This window comes from Betta splendens, chromosome 10, assembly GCF_900634795.4.
Source record: "Betta splendens chromosome 10, fBetSpl5.4, whole genome shotgun sequence".
Lineage (NCBI taxonomy): Eukaryota > Metazoa > Chordata > Actinopteri > Anabantiformes > Osphronemidae > Betta > Betta splendens.
In genome coordinates this window covers 14,629,256-14,648,655 of record NC_040890.2, presented here as the reverse complement: position 1 = coordinate 14,648,655, position 19,400 = coordinate 14,629,256, and the positions used below count along the sequence as shown (strand labels likewise).

The 19,400-nt window shown below is 42.5% G+C and overlaps 7 protein-coding genes across 10 annotated transcripts; 4 read left to right on the top strand and 3 right to left on the bottom strand.

Moving 5' to 3' along the window:
* Positions 1-495: 495 nt before the first annotated feature.
* Positions 496-2,247, top strand: pttg1 (PTTG1 regulator of sister chromatid separation, securin). 3 transcript variants are annotated; one of them, XM_029164415.3, is made up of 6 exons: positions 496-643; positions 1,061-1,150; positions 1,237-1,376; positions 1,468-1,549; positions 1,694-1,855; positions 2,080-2,247. In XM_029164415.3, the coding sequence occupies exons 2-6, from the start codon at positions 1,066-1,068 to the stop codon at positions 2,160-2,162; spliced, it is 552 nt and encodes a 183-aa protein (XP_029020248.1). In that variant the 5' UTR covers positions 496-643; positions 1,061-1,065; the 3' UTR covers positions 2,163-2,247. The 3 variants fall into 3 exon arrangements, with proteins under 3 accessions (XP_029020248.1, XP_029020249.1, XP_040928485.1); XM_029164416.3 differs by lacking the exon at positions 496-643 and adding an exon at positions 660-723; XM_041072551.2 differs by lacking the exon at positions 496-643 and adding an exon at positions 864-888.
* Positions 2,248-2,390: 143 nt separating this feature from the next.
* Positions 2,391-4,475, top strand: sowahd (sosondowah ankyrin repeat domain family d). Its single transcript, XM_029164413.3, has 2 exons — positions 2,391-2,554; positions 2,734-4,475. Exon 2 carries the CDS (start codon positions 2,861-2,863, stop codon positions 3,818-3,820), a length of 960 nt encoding a protein of 319 aa, XP_029020246.1. The 5' UTR covers positions 2,391-2,554; positions 2,734-2,860; the 3' UTR covers positions 3,821-4,475.
* On the bottom strand, positions 4,460-6,578 carry rpl39 (ribosomal protein L39). The gene is made up of 3 exons (XM_029164420.3): positions 6,426-6,578; positions 5,988-6,091; positions 4,460-4,648 (listed from the first exon to the last, which is right to left on the bottom strand). The coding sequence occupies exons 1-3, from the start codon at positions 6,426-6,428 to the stop codon at positions 4,600-4,602; spliced, it is 156 nt and encodes a 51-aa protein (XP_029020253.1). The 5' UTR covers positions 6,429-6,578; the 3' UTR covers positions 4,460-4,599.
* Positions 6,579-6,901: 323 nt separating this feature from the next.
* upf3b (UPF3B regulator of nonsense mediated mRNA decay) lies at positions 6,902-10,250 on the bottom strand. Its single transcript, XM_029164387.3, has 10 exons — positions 9,988-10,250; positions 9,663-9,769; positions 9,475-9,581; positions 9,292-9,390; positions 8,974-9,084; positions 8,842-8,885; positions 8,551-8,739; positions 8,286-8,443; positions 7,876-8,203; positions 6,902-7,797 (listed from the first exon to the last, which is right to left on the bottom strand). Exons 1-10 carry the CDS (start codon positions 10,096-10,098, stop codon positions 7,663-7,665), a joined length of 1,389 nt encoding a protein of 462 aa, XP_029020220.1. The 5' UTR covers positions 10,099-10,250; the 3' UTR covers positions 6,902-7,662.
* Positions 10,251-10,612: 362 nt separating this feature from the next.
* On the top strand, positions 10,613-11,269 carry ndufa1 (NADH:ubiquinone oxidoreductase subunit A1). Its single transcript, XM_029164419.3, has 3 exons — positions 10,613-10,841; positions 10,955-11,044; positions 11,131-11,269. The coding sequence occupies exons 1-3, from the start codon at positions 10,740-10,742 to the stop codon at positions 11,149-11,151; spliced, it is 213 nt and encodes a 70-aa protein (XP_029020252.1). The 5' UTR covers positions 10,613-10,739; the 3' UTR covers positions 11,152-11,269.
* A 559-nt stretch (positions 11,270-11,828) lies between these two features.
* nkap (NFKB activating protein) lies at positions 11,829-14,756 on the bottom strand. 2 transcript variants are annotated; one of them, XM_029164385.3, is made up of 8 exons: positions 14,145-14,756; positions 13,799-13,879; positions 13,540-13,604; positions 13,366-13,458; positions 13,226-13,265; positions 12,949-13,143; positions 12,611-12,760; positions 11,829-12,479 (listed from the first exon to the last, which is right to left on the bottom strand). In XM_029164385.3, the coding sequence occupies exons 1-8, from the start codon at positions 14,600-14,602 to the stop codon at positions 12,305-12,307; spliced, it is 1,257 nt and encodes a 418-aa protein (XP_029020218.1). In that variant the 5' UTR covers positions 14,603-14,756; the 3' UTR covers positions 11,829-12,304. The 2 variants fall into 2 exon arrangements, with proteins under 2 accessions (XP_029020218.1, XP_029020219.1); XM_029164386.3 differs by having other exon boundaries at positions 13,226-13,262.
* Positions 14,757-14,907: 151 nt separating this feature from the next.
* Positions 14,908-19,339, top strand: zbtb33 (zinc finger and BTB domain containing 33). Its single transcript, XM_029164384.2, has 2 exons — positions 14,908-15,310; positions 15,777-19,339. Exon 2 carries the CDS (start codon positions 15,779-15,781, stop codon positions 17,888-17,890), a length of 2,112 nt encoding a protein of 703 aa, XP_029020217.1. The 5' UTR covers positions 14,908-15,310; positions 15,777-15,778; the 3' UTR covers positions 17,891-19,339.
* The last annotated feature ends 61 nt before the right edge of the window (positions 19,340-19,400 follow it).

Below are 19,400 nucleotides of genomic sequence, written 5' to 3'. Positions count from 1 at the left end.
AGCGGCGCATTTCTGCACCATTTTGCTGTGAATGAATAATCCTTTTTATGTGTTTAAATTCTAAATTAAATTTGACACATTTCTATTTGTCACTATGAAATAAACTAAATTAAGAAATTATTTTTTTTTCATTTAAAGATTTTGGTTGCAAAATCTCACAAAACCTACTGTGCAGCCTTTCAACTCTCCTACCAACCAGCAGGAGGCAAGATAGAGCCAGATATATAGACTTGACCAAATATTAGAAAATATTAAGTTTTATAAAACATTATCTGATGAAAAAAAAACAAGAAAAAAAGCAAACAATGAATAACCAAAGAAAAGGTTTAATAATGTGAATAAAACACCTGGAATAAAAATATATCACAAACTGACAAAGATTCAATTAGATTCTATAGTGTACTATAGTGTAGATAGGTTAGGTTGCATCGTTTTGTCTTTGCTTCTGTTATTATAATTTATGAGAGATTATTAACTGATTAGTTAGTATTCTATATTTTTGAGAGACGACTATTTATGTCGTCTGAATTTCGGCGACCAATGGGACGAAGGCAGCGAATTTAAAAAGGAGCCGGGCATCACAACGTCATACGTAAACATTCTGTACGAGAACAGGAGCTGTTACGCCTGTTTCCAAAGCAAGGTAACGTTACAAATATTCTCAAATGCAACAGTTACCTTCATGTTAGCTCCTGTTGTTTGTGTGAACCAGCTGAGACGTTGGTAAGTTGGGCTATAATGTAACTCGTTTAAGAGAGACGGACTGTGTTAGCTAGCTAGCTAGCTAACTGTGTTAGCTAACGTTGGGCTTTTTGGTAGCTTGTCAAACTGCAATACACTGGGTCTACTTATGATGTGTGCTTCTATAAGCTCTAACCGCATGCTTTGGTAGGCTGACACTAACCTTACTCACTTACGTTATCGGTAGGCTAACGTTAGCCACCATAACGGGGGTAAACGTTAACATTAGCTTGCTTGATGCGTGGTACTCTTGCTCTTTTCTGTGTCCTAAATGTGCTTTATGGTGCGTCTGATTAGCCAGTGTTGTCATATTTCCCAGATACAATGGCAAACATCATCTTTCCAGAGCGAGAAAACGTCTGTCTCCATGCGCCTACCCTGATGAGGCAGCGGCTCAAGTCTGCTCCAGGTACTAAATGTAAACCACCTACTCTGATTGTTTTCCCCAAGCAGAAATACAGTCTGTAGAAACGTCCATGTTGTCTTCCCCATCAGAGAAACTCCTGAAATCGCCCATGCCTGTTAAAACCTTGGCCACTCCTCTGGCGTCTGGTCGTAAGGCTTTTGGTGCCATCAACAAAAAGGTCTCCACACCTGCTGTCTTTGCACAAGAGAAAAAACGTCTAAAGCCACAGGTTAGATCGAGGTTGACCATGGAACAAAAAGGACTGGCCCAGTGTAGTGTTTTCTGCTGTACATATTAAAACTTGTACCTTGGTTTCCTAGGAAACCAAAGTGAAGTGTGTGCCTCAAACCCATGTGGGGGAATATCCAGAAATTGAGAAGTTCATCCCTTATGACCCACTAGGTGAGCCAGTCAAAAGGAATGGTTTTCCTGGTAAAGTTGTGTATGGAATCTTCATGTGGGTCTCATCTGTCAATATGCCACAGGTTGTACACTGTTACACTAATCACCCATGCTTTCCTGTTCTGACTTTCTTTTTCTGCTCAGAGTTTGAGAAGTACAGCCTACCTGAAGACTTGGTTCTTCTGGGTGGCTGTGCCCTGCCCGGACTAGCACGTCCCTCACACGCTCCACATCTGTGCGAGGAGGACCTGGAACCGTTGGCACCACTCCCAAGCTTGTCTCCTGTAAAAATGCCAAGACGTTCAGGTATAGAGTTCCTAACGGATGCATAAAGTGTACAGTATATTTAAGAGAGGAAGGTTTGGTTTCAGTGTTTCTCATTATTCTTAATTCATTTTTGGTGCTGAGAACTGAAAATAATACTTGCTTCAGTCACTGTCATTAAGCCATCTCTGGCCAATATAATTGTAACTTGTCAGTGGGAAACGTTATCACAACCCTGCTATGTTAACACTGTCTCTTGTTTCCAGATGACTGCTTGGAGCTCAATGCATTTCTTCAAACCTTGGAGGAGCTCACTGTTGACCTTCCTCCAGAACCTGTTGCTGACTAAATATTAATGTGATTTTACCTGTCTTGACTGCTTTGAATGACTTTCTTTAAATTGAAATAAAGTTTATTTTCCCACCATTTTTAAATGTGACTTGCTCCAGTAAGATTCAGCGCTGGTTTATAATTAACGGACCGGGAAAAAATTCATTATTACTTCCTGGTTTTTGAAGTCAGTCTGTGGCCACATGAGGCATTTTCGCCCTCTGGCTCGAAATGAAGATGAACTTTCAGTTCCTCCTATGAAGTAAAGACTTCTGGACCAGTCACTGGGTTTTGAGTAAATGGAAGTCTGTTTGTACACGGCATTAAGTGCTCCACGTAGATAGAGGCTCGTTGTTCAGCGTGTGCAGAGGCAGCGTTTTTAATCCTGAGCGTTTGGACTCAGCTGAACAGGTGAGTAACATTAGCAGGGCGGTAGTTTGACTGAGTGGCGATTCATTTCAGAACGGTTCCTGTGTAAAATGTGAAGGGGAATGTGTTCTAATGTAAATGGGGAACACCTCCAGACGCGTTAATAACAACGTAATAACGTTTATGAAGTTTTATGGCTAAAACATGTCCTCTCGTGACAGGGCATGAACCCAGCGGAGCACAGAGGAAGCCGCTCGGTTAAAGAATTTGATACTCGTATCTTCGGGTGTTGTCTAAATAAAAGGAAGTCGCAGCCTTGAAGTGGGTCTGCGGGCCGAGCCGAGCAGCATGTACGGGAGCACGTCGGCCGACGCTGGACCCGAACCAGCTGTGACTCACACCGACGCCCACGGCAGCACGGCGGCCACACAGGGCACCGTCGCGGAGCGACTGTCCAGATACGGCGCGCGGCTCGTGCCCAGCGCCGCGCAGCGCAGGTCGCGGCTGCAGCGGCAGCAGGAGGTGTGCGACGGCTCCGCGGCCGGAGCGCCGCACAGGGAGGCATCGGAGCGAGGCTCGCTCACGCCCGCTATGCGCAAGCGGTACCTGAAGGAGCTGCTCCTGAGCAACGCGTCGCACAGCGGGCTCAGCAGCGTGCTGTCCTCGCAAAGTGTCGGCGCGTCCTCGGAGCCGGACGCGGACTGGGTTTTGAACCCCATGGAGCACGCGTGGATGCTGTCCGCCGTGGAGGGCAACTACGAGACCATCCTGGATTTCATCTCCGAGGACCCGGGCGTGCTCACCAGGAGGGATTTCATCAGCGGCTACTCCGTCCTGCACTGGCTGGCCAAGCGGGGCCGGGACGAGACTCTGATCAAACTTCTGCGCTACGCCGAGAGTGCGGGCGTCCCCGTGAACGTGAACCTGCGGGGCAGCGGCGGGCTCACGCCGCTGCACGTCGCCAGCATGCACGGCCAGTACATGGTCGTCAAGCTGCTGGTGGGCGCGTTCGGCGCCAGCGTCGACGCCATGGACTACAGCGGGAGACGAGCGTGGCAGTATCTGAGGGGAGACGCCCCGGTGGAGATGAAGGAGCTGCTCGGGGCCTGGGACGACGAGCACAGCGGCGGGAGTGCGCGGGGCGACGCCAACAGCAACGTCAACAACAACAGCGCCGGCGCGTGTGACGAGGTGGACGGAGGGCACGCGGACGCGACGTTCTTTAGCCGGACTGCGAGGCGCGGCAGCTGGAGATTCGGGTCTTTAAGAAATAAGATATCCACGTACTTCTTTGGCAACAGGAGCTGAGACGCGATGATACAAGCCCCCAAATATGTGCGGTCATAATGGATGTCAGTTTGTGCAGGGGTCACACGGTCACTGCAAAAGCCGCTTTTTGCCACGTCATTCGTGGGTGACTTATTTTGCAAATGAATGTTTCATATAAACACGAGGTTGTTTTGTAAATCTATTGGATTGCACACTTTGACTACTAAAGGGAGACTAATGTGTTTTTCTTAATGTTAACCACTTATGTTATAAGAACTCCCAAACTAACATTTGGAGAAACGATCACCACAGACTTCAAAAGACCTTAAGTTTGAGAACTGAAGGAATCTTAGTTTATCACCGCATTGAAATTGCTTTTCATGACTAACCCAGCTTTATTCGAACACAGCAGTCTCCACTTGTGTTTGAATCAACTAGTAAACTAGTAATAACATTGGTCACATTTATAATTGTAGTTGCTGCTGTGCATGACCAGAAGAACAAACTCTCCACTCAGAATCTGGCCAAATCGTCGTCCCTGAAGTGATTCAGAAGTGCTTGCTGTGGTGAGACTGAACATCCTCTTAACAGCGTCTTTCTGCAGAGCTGTGTCAGCGCTACCACTCCCCATCACCGACCGTACACTTTGTACCATCTAAGAATAAAAGGCTCAGCAGCTTTATTTCAAGTTTGATCACAGATCTTTTATTGTCAAACATGAGCATCTGTACAAAATACACGGTGCTCCTAATAACGGCTCCCTCTCTGTGGTCAGGCCCTTTAGATGTTGAGATGCTGGGATCCAGGAACACTCATGTTTACAGGCCAAGCTTAGTCCTCCTCCAGTGTCTCCTCTTGGAGTTGTACCTGTAACCAGAAAAATACCAAACGTATAAAAAAGCAACTAAATCATAGAGTAGTCATTGCATTAGCAACTAATTCACATCCAAGTAAATGCTATTTGTCCAGCAAATTAAACCTTCTGAACTGTGTGGTTAAATTGAGATTTGTCACATCAGCAAATCATTCAGAGGCAAATCTGCACAAGCCAAATTAAATGTCTTGATAGAAATCCTATTACAGCAGCTACAACATGCTCAAATTGACTTAATGTTTATTGTGATCTCAAACACTAAGCTGTGACTTCTACCTTCATGGAAACTTAAGTGCACGTAAACTTGTCTCCACAGTTCACATTTATAAATGACCCGTCTATGACAGCGGTGTGAAAACAGCTTGAGTCCAAAGATGAGCATGTACATTAAACTGAAATGCCAGTGACATCATACCAATGACAATATTTGTGCAATTTCCTCCAAGTTAGTTCTTCCTTTTACTTTGGTTTTAGCAGAACTTCTCCATAACAGCTTCTCTTTTTCTCCATGTGTATGTTGACAGACTAACGTGACAGATCATGTTGTATTTGGGTCACTCGTCATGTGAATGCATCAGTATATAGTGCCGGCTTTTATAGTCCAATAGGACAACATTAACATGTTCAAGTCAATTATATAAAACAATTCCAATCATGTTTATACATACATTAGTCACTGCATGAATAGTGTGTTTTTTTTTCCCCCAAGTTAAAATATTTTAAGTAAAACCTTGATCCCAGAATGGGGAAATTTCATCATCAGGACAGGAATTCATTGGTACGACAATTCAAAAAAACATTAGAGCCACTTTACTGTGGCACTGCAGCAACAGTGAACAGTTCTGTAAGGTGACAATTGGACACAGGAATCCTTCAGTGAACCGTTCTTCCAGTTTAATGTTAGGCCACAGAGTTTCCTCCTCACAAATAGAGTGAACAGGATTAGGAACCCCGTAGCAGGAAGATGCTCTTAGCAGGAATAATGACAGCACTCAACTGCAATGAAGTGCTGCAATTGCAGACCTGCTTTACAAATTGTGGAGTTGCTGCATTAGCAAGTAGTCAAATGTCTCTGCACTTAGATAACCCTTAGCTCCACAACACAATCTAGAAATGAACAACAAAACCACCACTGGTGTCTTAAACCTAAATTCATCTGTCCATATCCAAAGACATTTCTTCTTTTCAAACTACCAAGTTTCGCATGTGCACCCAGGTACCAATTTTTGATAAACTGGTCTAAAATAATACATTTTGCAAACCATCTATAATCCAAATCCTGCAAATACCCAATAATTTGCCAGCAGCACAAACTCCGTGAAAGGCTCTCACCTGATCTTGTTGCCGGTCTTCATTCTGATCCACTGAGGAATCGGCCTGTTCTGTTTCTGCTTCTTGGCGAGGAAACGCTTAATCTTGAATGTCTTGTGGGACGACTGGTGACAACAGAGCGCAACATTAAACACAAAGCCACGTCATTTATACTCAGACATGTATCCGAGGCTTCGACAACACTAAACTTAAAACAATTACAAAGTAAAAGTGGCCAAACTGGGAGTTAGCATCTAAAAAGGAAGCTGAGGCTAACATGCGAAGCTCCACAGGGAAGATACAAGTTAGCGTCATTGAGACGTTTTATATACATATAGCTTACATTTTTTATAACATAATTATCTCTGAAGGACCATCGACACATTAATGAATCCCTCGGACCATTATTTCACTTTTACGAGTAACGGCGACATGGATGTTTAAAGATATTGTATTTACCATTTTGGCCACAGTCCTTTCCCCACTATGGCGGTGGTCAAAGAGAAAGACGGTAGTGACGTAGGATACTTTTATCCAATCAGCGTCGGCCAAACATATGGCGCTGTTTACAGACTACGACGCCTAGTGGACGTGTTAAAGCATAGCTGGTGAGTTTTGAAATTAGAGCGCAGTACTATGTAGAAAACCAACATATAGTACTTTGGAGTTAAATGCAACTCATGAACCAAATACAGCTTTACTTCCTCTTTGACTTTTCATCGTCCTCACACTCAAGGTTTAGTCTATTGTCACTACAGACTATGAATTTCTATCAACGTTTTATAATGTAACGCATCAATCAGTCCTGAGATTATAAATCTGCAAATGTGTGTTGTTGCTTTTTAGTTGTGAAATCATATTTTAAAAATCTCAAACCTTATCACATGTCAATATTTCTTGCATTTTTATATATTATAAATAAAATAAACAATATGCACATTTTAACTAAGAGCTCTTTTATTTCCAGTGAAATGTGATTACTGTATGTTTGCAATGCCTACAGTAATATGTTTACATGCATCACATTTTCATTCATATTAGAAAAGTGGGGAAGGCCACAGGTTGATCACTCTGAAGTCTGCATGCAGGCATGGCTGTCATATGGCAGTCTAGTCAGAAATGGCTATTTCTCCAAAAGTGTGAATTCAAGAACAGGGCACATGATTCCAAACCACGGTTACAACTCTTTTAGAATTATAGACGATGAATAGTTCTGCAAATATTTTTGCACTGTCAAGCTCCCCAGGCAGAGTGAGACGTAATTGCCATGTGTGGTTAAGAGAATAGAGCAGTGCTACAACAGGACTGTCATAGAGATGTAGGAGAAACAGTAGATCAGCTTGGCAACATCAACATATGGAATTATTTCATACTTAAAGAGCTGTAAGCCAGTGTTTGCAATGTATTCACTGAAATAAGGTCACTTCATGTAATCAGAGTAACTATTGGCTTTACACAATGCACCCTGTAGCCAAACTGTTACCTTGTCTAACAAATGAAACTAAGGTGGGTCACATTGAGGCACTTGGAGGCTCCACGGTCACACCTCTCCTTCTGAGCCAGGGAGAGCTGGAGGCAGGCCTGCTTCAACTGCAGTGCTGCAGTGTTGCGCTTGGTGCCACATCTCTGCTCTGAGCCTCACAGGCCTGTTTCACTTCACCTTATCAAACTTAAAATGCCATAATTACAAATCTACTCAATCATCTCCTTTGTCAGACACTTTCTTGGTCTCGCTTTCTGACTTCCTGTCTGCAGTGTTGGAGTCGGCTCCACCTCCAGTTCGATTGCGGCTTCTGGCCCCGGGTTGGTACAACTGAATGGCTGGTCGGTCCTGACGCACAAACAAGCAACACTATTACAAACAAGGAAGTAACGTAAAATGTGATGACTGAAGGATGAGAGTCATTACCTTGTTACGTAGTCGCTCTCTTTTACCACTGTCTTCCTTCTTGTTGTCTTTGGCAGGTTTCTCCGGCCTCTCACTGTGAGTAAATTCTCCACCATTTTCACCCTTCTTCTTCTCCACAGCGCGCTCTTTTTCTTTTTTCACCTCCTCCTCTCGCTTCCTGAACGAGTTCTCTCCATCCTGCCGTTCTCGCCTTCTCCGACGGTCCTCATCCTGTCGCCTGATGCGTTCCTTCTCTTTCTGGCGACGCTCCTTCTCCCGCTCTCGTTCACGCTCTCTGTCTCTGTCTGCATCACGCTCCCTGAACTCCTTCCGCCCGTCTTCGCCAATTCTGTGTGTAAAGCACAAATGCTCTTTCGGGAATTTTGTTTACAGTAAGACATGTTTTCAAACAAGTTATTAAAGTAACTGACTTTCGTCCACGATCCTCCTTATTCTCAATATTCTGACGCCTCTTTGGATCACCACTCCCAGCAGATCTGTCCTCTTTATTTGGCCTCTCAGGCTTCTTAGCCTTTTCCTTGGGCTTCTCAGAATCACCCTCCTCACCTCTGTCTGGCTTCTTTAAGAGCTACGCAGGTAAAAAAAAAAAAAAAAATCACAAAGACATACTGAAGGTTACATTTTGGAATAACCTTTAAAAAAATAATCAAACCGATTATGTGTTTACACACATACCTTAATTTTAGGTTCTTCTTTCACTTGATCCTTGTCCTTTTCTAGGGGTTTATCAGACCTCTTCATCTTATCTGCCTCTTTACGTTTCTTCCTTTCCTCCTCTCTCCACTTACGACGCTCCTCATCACGCAGACGTTTGCGTTCAAGCTCCCTTCTTCTTCTCTCTTCTTTCTTTTCTTCTCTGATCCTCTAAACACCATTGAATCAGATCAATGTCAGATCGATGAGTCCATTCATTAGGCAAACTAACCTAAAAGAATATTACACTGTTGCGCCACTTTGCTTATTTACCTGTTTGTTTTTAAGAAAATCCAGCAGAGGTGTAGTTCTCTTCGCTTAAAAATGAAATACACACATTTAAATTGTCATTCCAGAAATGTAACGGTGTAAAAGTACACACAATGTGGTTTTAGGTTGACTTACCAATAAGTTCTTTTGTTTTAGCTTCAATTTCCTCTAACAAAGTTTCAGGTGTAGATGTCAATTTCTCATCATCACCGTTATAATATTCTAGGAACTTCTTGTAATCAGGATCTGAAAGAAATTGGCGTGTACATGTACTGCTTCAAGTTTTAATTGAAACTTAGTTGAAAAATGCAATGAGGCTAAAAAAATCAAGTTCAGTCAAAGATGATTTGTTGGTAGATGTGGTAAAAGTGATTTTTTTTGTGCATGCACTGCCATCAATTTCATTCATCATCTCAAAGATAAAAGATGCACATACCATAAAGACCTTCTTACCTTCAGTAAGTGTTCCACATTTTGCATCCTTCTTCTTGCTTCTTTTCTTGGCAACCTTTTGAAAGGGTGCAAATTCCACAATAGCAGGATACTCCTGCCCTGTTAAAACAATAAGCAGCAAGACACTTCAACTTCTACCTCACACTATTTATTTAATCCAGCATCCATATAGTGGTTGCATACCTCTGTTGTCTATGAACACGTATCCATCAAACCGATCCCTGAAGAGGACTATGTCGTCTTGATTTTTGAAATTGATGTAAGCCCTTGCGAAAAGGTGTGGGTAAAGGCTAAAAGAACAGATTCCAGGTTAAACTACTGAGGCCAACCTGTGTTTTTCATGGTAAACGTCTTTAGTGAAATCAACCCACCTGGTGTCATTGGAGAAAAACTCCATGTAGTCCACCTCTGGAAGAGGCTGCAACTGCTCCTCCAGCTCCTCCTTGGTCAGACTTGGAGGTAATCGTCTGATCACAATCTGGGAAAAGATTCTTAAAAGATTATAATATTGCCGCACATAACAGAACAGAAACACGATTTAGGACAAAGCAGGAAACAAACTGGCTAATTCTGGCTTAAACCCATGCGTATCTGAGCTGTTAAATATTTTAAATAATATTACTTCAATAACTAATATTTTTGTAAATCCTTAAAGGCTCATTTCTAACAGCTAACGCAATGCTAGCTAGCAAGTACCTTTGTCATGGCCTCTTTCTTTTCCTTAGTCCTCTCCGTCTTTTCTGCATCTTCACACCTTATTTCCACCCTTTTCTCCTTCGGTCGAGTGTTTTCCTTGTCCTCCTTCATGGTTCAAAAGCTACTTTGTCCAGCGGTTGAATTTCATGTCACCTCGCAGACTTTTTTACTTTTTTTTAGTGGGTTAACGGCGGCTAACAGTTAGCAAACGAACTCACCGTAACTTCCTGACAGTCGGTCGTGCAGTTCAACGTTGCCCCAGCGGGGGCGCTGTGACAGAGAACAAATGCACATCGTCAACTTAACATACGATAACTATATTAAGATTTTATGTATTACCCCAAGAATAAAATAATAATTATTATTATTTAGGTTGTTTTTATCAAAGTGACCTTAACATTTGCTACCAAATAATTAAAGCTTCTGGAAACCACATCCATTCATAGTAAAATCTACAGACGTTTCAGTTCAGTGTATTGTAGTGACAACAGAAAAAAACATTTTACTCCAATTCCAAAGCATGAAAAATCAGTAATGGTTTTAGACATGCAAAAAAAGTAATCGCTCGTAAAGTGTGGCGATGAACAAATGCTTTTGTGTTGAAAAACACCAACAGGAAGCATTTTCTTGTTCTGTGGTGGCGGAACAGAGGTCGTGGGACGGTCGACATTTTGTTAGCAAAATAAACTGTCCGCTGTTGTTTCAGGACAACTCGGTTGTTCGTACTTACCGGATCAGTAAAATATATAATCATGTGGTATGAAATTCTACCCGGCTTTGCCATCATGACCGTGTGTTTGATCGTTCCCGGCTTGGCCACAACATACATTCACAGGTTCACCAACGGAGGGAAGGTGAGTGTGATGCTAACGTGGCTGCGACTGCTGTTAACAGTCGTAAATGATTCCTGCAGCATGCGGAGTTTCAGGTCTGAATCACTTGACCAAATGTCTTCTTGCCCCTTTAGGAAAAGAAAGTGGCTCGGGTTCCGTGGCAGTGGTATCTGATGGAGAGGGACAAGCGAGTGTCAGGAGCAGGACATCAGTTTGAATCCAAGGTGAGTGTGCGTTTGTCAACAATAAAACGTCATCTGATGCTTGAGATGGTGCTTGTAAATACTGTAGTAATGAATGGCTTTTACAGGGACTGGAGAACATCCACTGATGATGCTGATGTGAAGAGTCCTCCTTGCTGTACAAAAGAATATATTTACCATTCAGCTTTGTTTTCTGACTGACTTTGACAGTTGTTGTTGTTAGTGAATAAACTTCTTTAATGTAAACCACATAAGACTTCTTGTTTTGCACAGCCTCATGAGACATGACACACCTGCTCATACTGTAACGAGGAGTATACTGTGTTTGCTCAATGTCTCAACCAGTAGTACATACTTCTATTCACAACAGTGGGCACTGTAGAGTGACCAATTGACTTCATGTCTCTGGATGCTGGAAAGAGCCCAGAGTATCTGCATGAAAGATGGCATTAACATTTAAACTCCACGCAGAAAGGCCTGGGTGACTGTGCTAACATTATGCTGCTGTATTAACCACTGTGTATTATATTTTGACAGTTGATTGCATTTAACAGTTTGTTGAGATAATGAGAAAGTTATTCTTGGAAATGTAAATCAGTTAAAGGCTATTAACAAACACATTCACATTATTGCCTCCAACCTAATCCCACCTAAAAATACTCATGTCACAAATTATCAACACATCTGATGAATAAATAGCCAAAGTAAAATGTGCATAATCTGTGTAAAAAAATCTAATTGGACTTTGTTAAGTCTACAAAGAGTTGTAAGACAAATCTGAAGTGACAGAGTAATTAACAAAACACAAGATAATAAAGGTTTTAATCTTTTTTGTATACATTTACAACCTAGAAAATGCAATGCAATCTTTAACAGTCATAATTGAGCTCGTCACAGTCTCTGGGAACAACCAATCATATGTATCATAAATAGAAACTTTAATGATGACTTTACTGTAATTACAAATAATTCCACAGAAAGTTTTTATTATACAAAACGAATGAATGAAATTTATCTACTGGTTTACACAGGACTGTTGAAAAAATGTACAATAAGAAATAATGACTGAAAACAACAACTGAAGAAATATTCCGGATAGAAATCAAGGGGCAGAAAAATACAAGAACTAACATACATCTTAACTAAAAATCCTACTATCATCCACCCTTTAGAAATAATTAAAACCGATTTAGGATCCTCCCCAAATGAAATATAAACACTGCATGAAAGTAATAAAGGCGTAACAGAGGATAAGCTGAAAGAATGTGCAAAATGTGATGTTCACTTCTCCTCCTTGCCTTTAGTTTTCCTGTACACCATCTCCCTGAAGCTTGATAGGATCTTGCTCTCTCTCTTCCTCCTTTCCTCCTGGTTGAAAGACGCCAGAGCTCTCTTTTCATCAGCACTGTAGATCTGGTTTTCCTTTCTCAGACGCACAGCCTCCATACGACGATGTCTGCACAGTTACATTTGATGTCCATCAGTATGATACAATATTAAGATGAACCACAAGACAATGAGTAATAATAACTGAAGTATTTAAATTTTTGGATGCTTATTCTTTTTGAGGAGTTGGGCATCACAAACCTGCTGCCGCTCATCACATAGCCAGACTTCTCAAAGTTTGCAATTTCGTCACTGGTGAGACCAATTTCTCCTCTTCTTGGGATACGTTTGCCAGCTTTCACATACTCTGCCATTGCAGCACCTTCACCAGGCAACAGCGCATGACCAAAACTAGAAGATTAAAATACAGTTACCAAAAAATTTTTTTTATTAAAAATACAGAAAATTTATATATGTTGTATAAAAGTGTGTACAGGCTACAGCACTTAAATAAGCTATTGCTAATAAAGAGAACCAGACTGCAAACAATGACGTGAAGAAAGCAAAGTTCTGCTGTGTAAATTATAAACCTAACTTACTCCAAAGGTCTGTCATCCTGTGACATGTGTGTGAGTGGAGCTTCAGGACCGACCACATGCTCATCCATGGAAGTTTTCTCCACCCACATCACCCCATTGGGATCCTCCTCTTCCTCCTCCTCAGACCCTTCACTGCTGGAGTCAGTGGACTCTTTACGGCTTTTCTTTGCCTTCTTTTTCTTAGACTTCTTGGACCTGTGTGGAATCATTTGACTCTGAATTATTTGTGCTTCACTTTCTATTTGAAGGACAGTGATATTAAAATATCTGAGCATACTTTTTGCTCTTCTTTTTCTTTTTTTTCTTCTTAATTTCTTCTTCCAAAACAAACAAACAAACAAACAAAAACAAAAATTAGTATAACTTAATTCCACAGAAAACAAATATGTTGAGGAACTTTATATTATTTCCTTTTACCATCTGAATCAGACTCCAGCTCACTGTCCTCAGAGTGCTTTTTGTTTTTCTTTTTCTTAGATTTCTTCTTCTTCTTTTTCTTCTTTTTGTCCTCTGTAAATGACAGACTTGTATATTATACTTACACCCAGAATCACACAATTTCACACAGTCCAAGCAACACATAGGCTTCACCTTCTGAACTTAATTCTGAGCTACTGTTTTTCTCATCTTCTTCAACTGGGGTGAATTCATCAGAGCTGAAAGAAACAGAGAAGGCAGTTTTATTCGCCACGTTTGAACAAGACAAATATGAAAATGCAACCAGTACTTATATAAATAAGTTATTAGCATAAAAATAGTAAGATGAATTAGGATAAATTAAAAATTGCAGCACACATGTTTCATTTAGTCCTTTCTCTATCCAACCCATCTCATAATAAGAGAAACTTACTCTGGTTCTTTAACTCTTGGTGAATATCCCCAAACTTCAGGGCACCCTAACTCACCAATCCTTTCTCTTTCTTGCAGACGTCTGTAACAAAAAGATGTTCAATTATTAGTAGCATACAATTTAATAGACTTGGAAATTGTGTTACACACACACACACACACACACACACACGCGCGCGCGCGCGCGCGCGCGCGCGCGTGATAAACTCAAGATAAAACTTCAAAGTTCAACCAAGAGTTTTACTGTTTCAGCTGCAGCCTTAAAAGCAGAATGTTTACAAACCACCTGAATGATTTTAATTCTACCAAGCTTCGTAGAACATCGTCCAATGCTGCTGTTTTCATACCTGGCAATAAAAGCTTCTTGTCTCTGTCTCTGAGCATCGTCCCTCTGCTGCTCGTAGTAATAATCATCTTTGAAGCTGCCGTGTTTGACAGGAGCGTCCCGCTGCTCGGACCAGTGGCTGTGACCGCCGTTGGTGGTGCTGCTGAAGTTGCTGTGACGTTCTCTGGACCTGGACCGGGACCGAGACCTAGAGCGGGACCGGCTACGACGGGGGCTTCCTATGCGGATCCGCCTGATGTTTCTCGCCTCCCGGAATCTACGCTCCCTTTCCTCGCGTTCACGTTCCCTGTTTCGTGGCTTCGGAAGTTTGGGGCCAAAACTATCCGGAGACAGACTCCGGTCGTGGCTGCCATTGCGGTGGCGGCTGCGGGACCGTGTGCGTGGTCTCCGGGCCCGGGGACTGCGAGGTTCCCCTCCACCATCTGAGCTCGATCGATCCGACAGAGGCATAACCACCATATGCTTTAGACTCACAACGGGATTATGGGTTGCATAAAAGATAAAAATAATTTCTAAACAAAGTTGTTTCGTTCTTGTTTTGTCTCCTTTTTGTAGTTCGATCGGTAAACGTCCAATAACAGGAAGTACGGACTCGTCCGTTTCCAAACTCAGTACGATCTGTCTTACGTTGATGCCAATAGTTCCGTTTTTTTTTTTTTTATCAAAATGGGTTTTAAACATTTGCCATGCAAGTGGTAAATAAGTCACGTTATGAGAAGATACAGTTCTAATGCAACCACATTAATACAGTCTACGCTGACTGCAATGACGTTTACTTTTTATGTTTTAATTGTACATGGGTCATTTTTGTCACAATAATATTACTTTTATTTTGAAGGCGAACCGGTAGTTATTTAGACTGTAAACCCAACTTGGAAAAAGTAAATAATATTTATTCGAAACAACGCCCAGGGTCTGTAACGTTAATAATGTGGTAAAACGCAGAATGAATATTTTATTTCTGGTTCGTCTAGTAGTGCCGTGCGATTAGAAGTTGCCAGTTTACCCGTACACGATGGCGACTCCTTGTGGCGGATCAATCAATGAGGCTGCTGTGGTAGCTAGCGGTGAACGGCAGGGGAAGCTGTCTCTTGTTAGCCGTTAAAATATTCTTTGGACAGTCTGACCGATACTACGTAGTTTTGACAGGAAACATTACATTAGCAGGTAAAAGACGTTCACGTTATATAAAACTTTCGGAGCTGAATGCATTGCCTTCGATCTGGAGTCTGTGGTCAGCTAGCTGCTAACATGATGCCTGTAATAGGCCGCGCTGTCATTATATGAGGAAGGAGACAGCTAGCGTTGCCTTTGTAGCTAGCAAACAACGGCGATTAAACGCTCAGTTATACAACAAAACTATGTCACAGGTCCAGTCTTCATAGCGTCTCACTTTTAAAATGTCATGCACATTTAAAGTGTCAGCTACTGACCACAACTTGTGTAAACTAACGTGGGTTAGCTAAGAGCTAATGCTATTGTTTTGGTTCATGTCTAACATGATCATTTTCATTGCCATGCTTTACTGTTAGCCTAGCCTTACTGCGCGTCAGCGGTCTCCAACTCATTCTGATACCTCGGGCGGGGACGCGGTAGAGGACTGTCTATTTATTTTACTGTTTTGTCTTTACAGACATGCCAAATCTGAAGCTGATCTCTGCAACTGACACACAGTATCCAGCAGCTGTGCTGAAGTCAATGAATGAGCAGAGAAACCATGGGTTATTTTGCGACGTCACTATCATCATACAGGACAAGAAATTCAGAGCTCACAAGACGATCCTGTCTGCTTCAAGTTCATACTTCCAGCAGCTCTTCTGTGTCGCCGGGCAGGTTATTGAGTTGAACTTCATCAGGGCTGAAATCTTTGAACAGATTCTCAACTACATTTATAGCGCCAAGATTATTCGCGTTCGATCAGACCTGCTTGAAGAGCTTATAAGTGCTGGACAGATACTGGGTGTCAAGTTCATTGCAAACCTGGGGTCCCCATTATCACAAGTGAAGGGTCTCCCTGGTTTGTCTAAAGATGCCGAAAGCAAAAGTGACCCATCCACAGAGCTGATGCCGATCATCACAGAGTCGTTCTCAATTTCTGCAGAGGAATTTAATCAGAGCAGCAAGTCTGCAGGAGATGATGAAGACTCCGACAACGACGTCATGTTTGTCTCACAAACAAAAACTCCAACCAAAACAGCCAATAAGGAGGGCGCCTCCTCAGAGGTCATTGATTTGGATACTGCTGACTCTGAAAATGTTGAATCGAAGCAAAGTCAAGACTCGAATAGTTCCGTGACACAAAAAGAAGATGCTGCAGCCCCCTTGAAAAAGTGTGCAGCGAATTCCCCCAGTATAAGCTGTCCCAAACCCAGTTTGCCCGACGGCAGCCATCTGCACAGTCCGAGCTCCACCTCCAACAGCTCGTCTTCCCCTGCCAGAGTTTCCCCAGCAACTGTTCCTGCAACACCAGCGGCCTCGAGCAGCTTCACCCCCGAGCCCTCGAGCAGCTTCACCCCCGAGCCCTCGAGCAGCTTCAACTCCGAGCCCTCGAGCAGCTTCAACCCCGAGCCCTCGAGCAGCTTCAACCCCGAGCCCTCGAGCAGCTTCACCCCCGAGCCCTCGAGCAGTTTCACCCCCAAGACCTCGAGCAGTTTCACCCCCAAGACCTCGAGCAGTTTCACCCCCAAGACCTCGAGCAGTTTCACCCCAGAGACCTTGAGCAGTTTCACCCACAAGACCTCGAGCGCCCCTCAAGCCTCTGAAAACGGTGATATACTGGGAGTCCACAAGAAACAAATATCTGTTTCAGCTCAGCCAGGGGACTTCAATACAATAAGGCTCCACGATGTCTCTAAAAGCCCAATCAGTCAGGCTAATGTTCCCAACTCGCCTCTATCAGCAAAAAAGACAGTGACCCTCAATACGGCAACAGAAATTGCTTCTATATCATCTGGCTGTAAAGTGTATGCCAATATTGGAGAAAATACTTATGACATTGTCCCACTTAAGGAAGATCCAGGTGAAGGAGGCTCTAAAGTCAATAAAGGGAAAAGGTCAGTGCCTTTAAAACCCTTTGAAAAAACACCCACTTCACCCAAAGCCAACACGCCCAAGAAGTCCAGGACCGATCTGGAGGATCACTACGAGCTGGTCATGGATGGGAAGACCTTCTACGTGTGCATTGTCTGCAAGCGCCCGTATGTGTGTCTGACGAGTCTTCGGCGTCACTTTAACACCCACTCATGGGAAAAGAAGTACCCATGTCACTACTGTAACAAGGTCTTTGCTCTGGCTGAATACAGAACTAAACATGAAATCCACCACACAGGGGAGCGGAGGTACCAGTGCTTGTTGTGCGATGAGATGTTCCTCAACTACCAGCTAATCTCCACGCACTGCAAGCAAGTCCACAACCAGGATCCGAGCGGGAGGAAGGAGAAGGACGACGCGGACAACAACTTGTACCGTCTGCTGCCTTGCAAAACGGTGCAGATGAAGGCGTACTCGTGGAGTAAAGATGGGCCAGGGGTCCCCCTTATCTCGGAGGACGGCAGTGTGCATCGCATAGCCACAGGCGTTCAAGACGTTCACTCCTCCACCCAGAGCAGGATGTTGAACTGGGACGACATCTTTGTGGAGCCCGAGGCTCACATGGGCCCTGGCGCCCACTCTCACCCAGGGTCCACCATAAACAGTCCTCCTCAAGGAGCCACAGAGTTTGACTTTATTATACCAGAGACCTACTGAGCAACACTCACTGCTCCATTGTTTGTGCCTTTTAGGTGCCCACCACAATATTGTTTCATAATTCTCAGTAGCGTACGGTCACTGAGCCTTTGGTGGAGGAATGTTTGTCTAAACGTGTGATAAATCAAATCTATGTGGTTGTTAACCAGGCTTGATTTGATTCCACCAAAACAAGAACCGTCTTCTGGATGTATTCAGTCTTTGATTCATCCGGCAGCTGTGCAAAAAATGGTTGCAGGTTTAGAAACGTGTGTACCTTTGCTTCTTGTAATTGCTTCGACCTTTTTAACCATGGTGATAAATTATAACAACATCATCATGTAAACTTATATTGGTTTCCAGCTACAGATCTGTCAGAAGGAAGTTCTCACCATTTTTGCAGTAGCTTGTAACTTTTAGGCCACGTTACCTGAATCAGTCACTGATATTAAGCAACTGTCTGGTCTTAGTTTTTTAAAATGGGAACCGGGTTAGCTGTTTATAAGAACGAAATCTCATCTAATTAATGATAATAATTATTGATCCCACTAAAGGGACATTTCTTCTCTAGGTTTGACCCATCCCCTGGGGACCTTCTGCTACTGCGCTACCAGGCCACTTACTGTATAATCAGACAACTGTACATTTTTGGTTAATTTCTAAAAATACATTTATGACTTGTATGATGTATGAGATGTGGCCTATAATCAAAAGATGCGAAGGTGGCTTAAATCTTCATCCCATGAGGTGATGCATCAGACATGAATCTTTCCTGTTGTTGAGGATTTTACAGTGTTTCTGGATCATTCCTGGTTTTCATGTGATGCCATTTTAAATTAATTCTGTACAAGAGTGTTAATTATATCCTTGAATATATTTTTTCAATGTGATTGATGGCGAGCCAACGTTTGGGTTTTGTGGCAGGGGAAATATTTTATGCTTATTTAATTTTTCAGTGGTTACATAGTTATGGATTAGTCTTTGTTTCCTTGTTCTTTAAACACCTCCTGCTTCATGTTTATAACTCTGTATGTTTGTATTTCCTCCTGCCATTTTATTTTTTTTATGTTCAATGTTTTTATGCCCGCTGCTCAGAGTAGGCTAGCGATTTTGCATACTAATATGATAGCTCTGAAATAAGTTGAGGATTGTTTCAGCCTGTAAGGTCAGAGTACTTTTACATGTACTATTTTAACTTTCCTTTCCTTCACGTCAGCAGGTAGGGTTGGTTTGGTCCACGTGGGTGAATATGTGGGTTCACGTGAATGGATTGCTGTCGTTTGGTTACTTCATGCAGTTCCTCTTAAAATTAACACGTGTGTGCATTGTTTCTGTTAACCTTCTTTTTAACGTTGCAGATGTATTTATTAGGGTTAGAGGCAGAAAAAAAATACTCTGTTCTACACGTACAATTTTTGACAATTAGCAAAGAGAGTTATCAAATTGTAAATAAATTCTTTTCTACTTTTAGGTTGTTTTCCACTACCAGCATATAAACGATATTTTATTTATGTGCGGTGTTCTTTTTAAA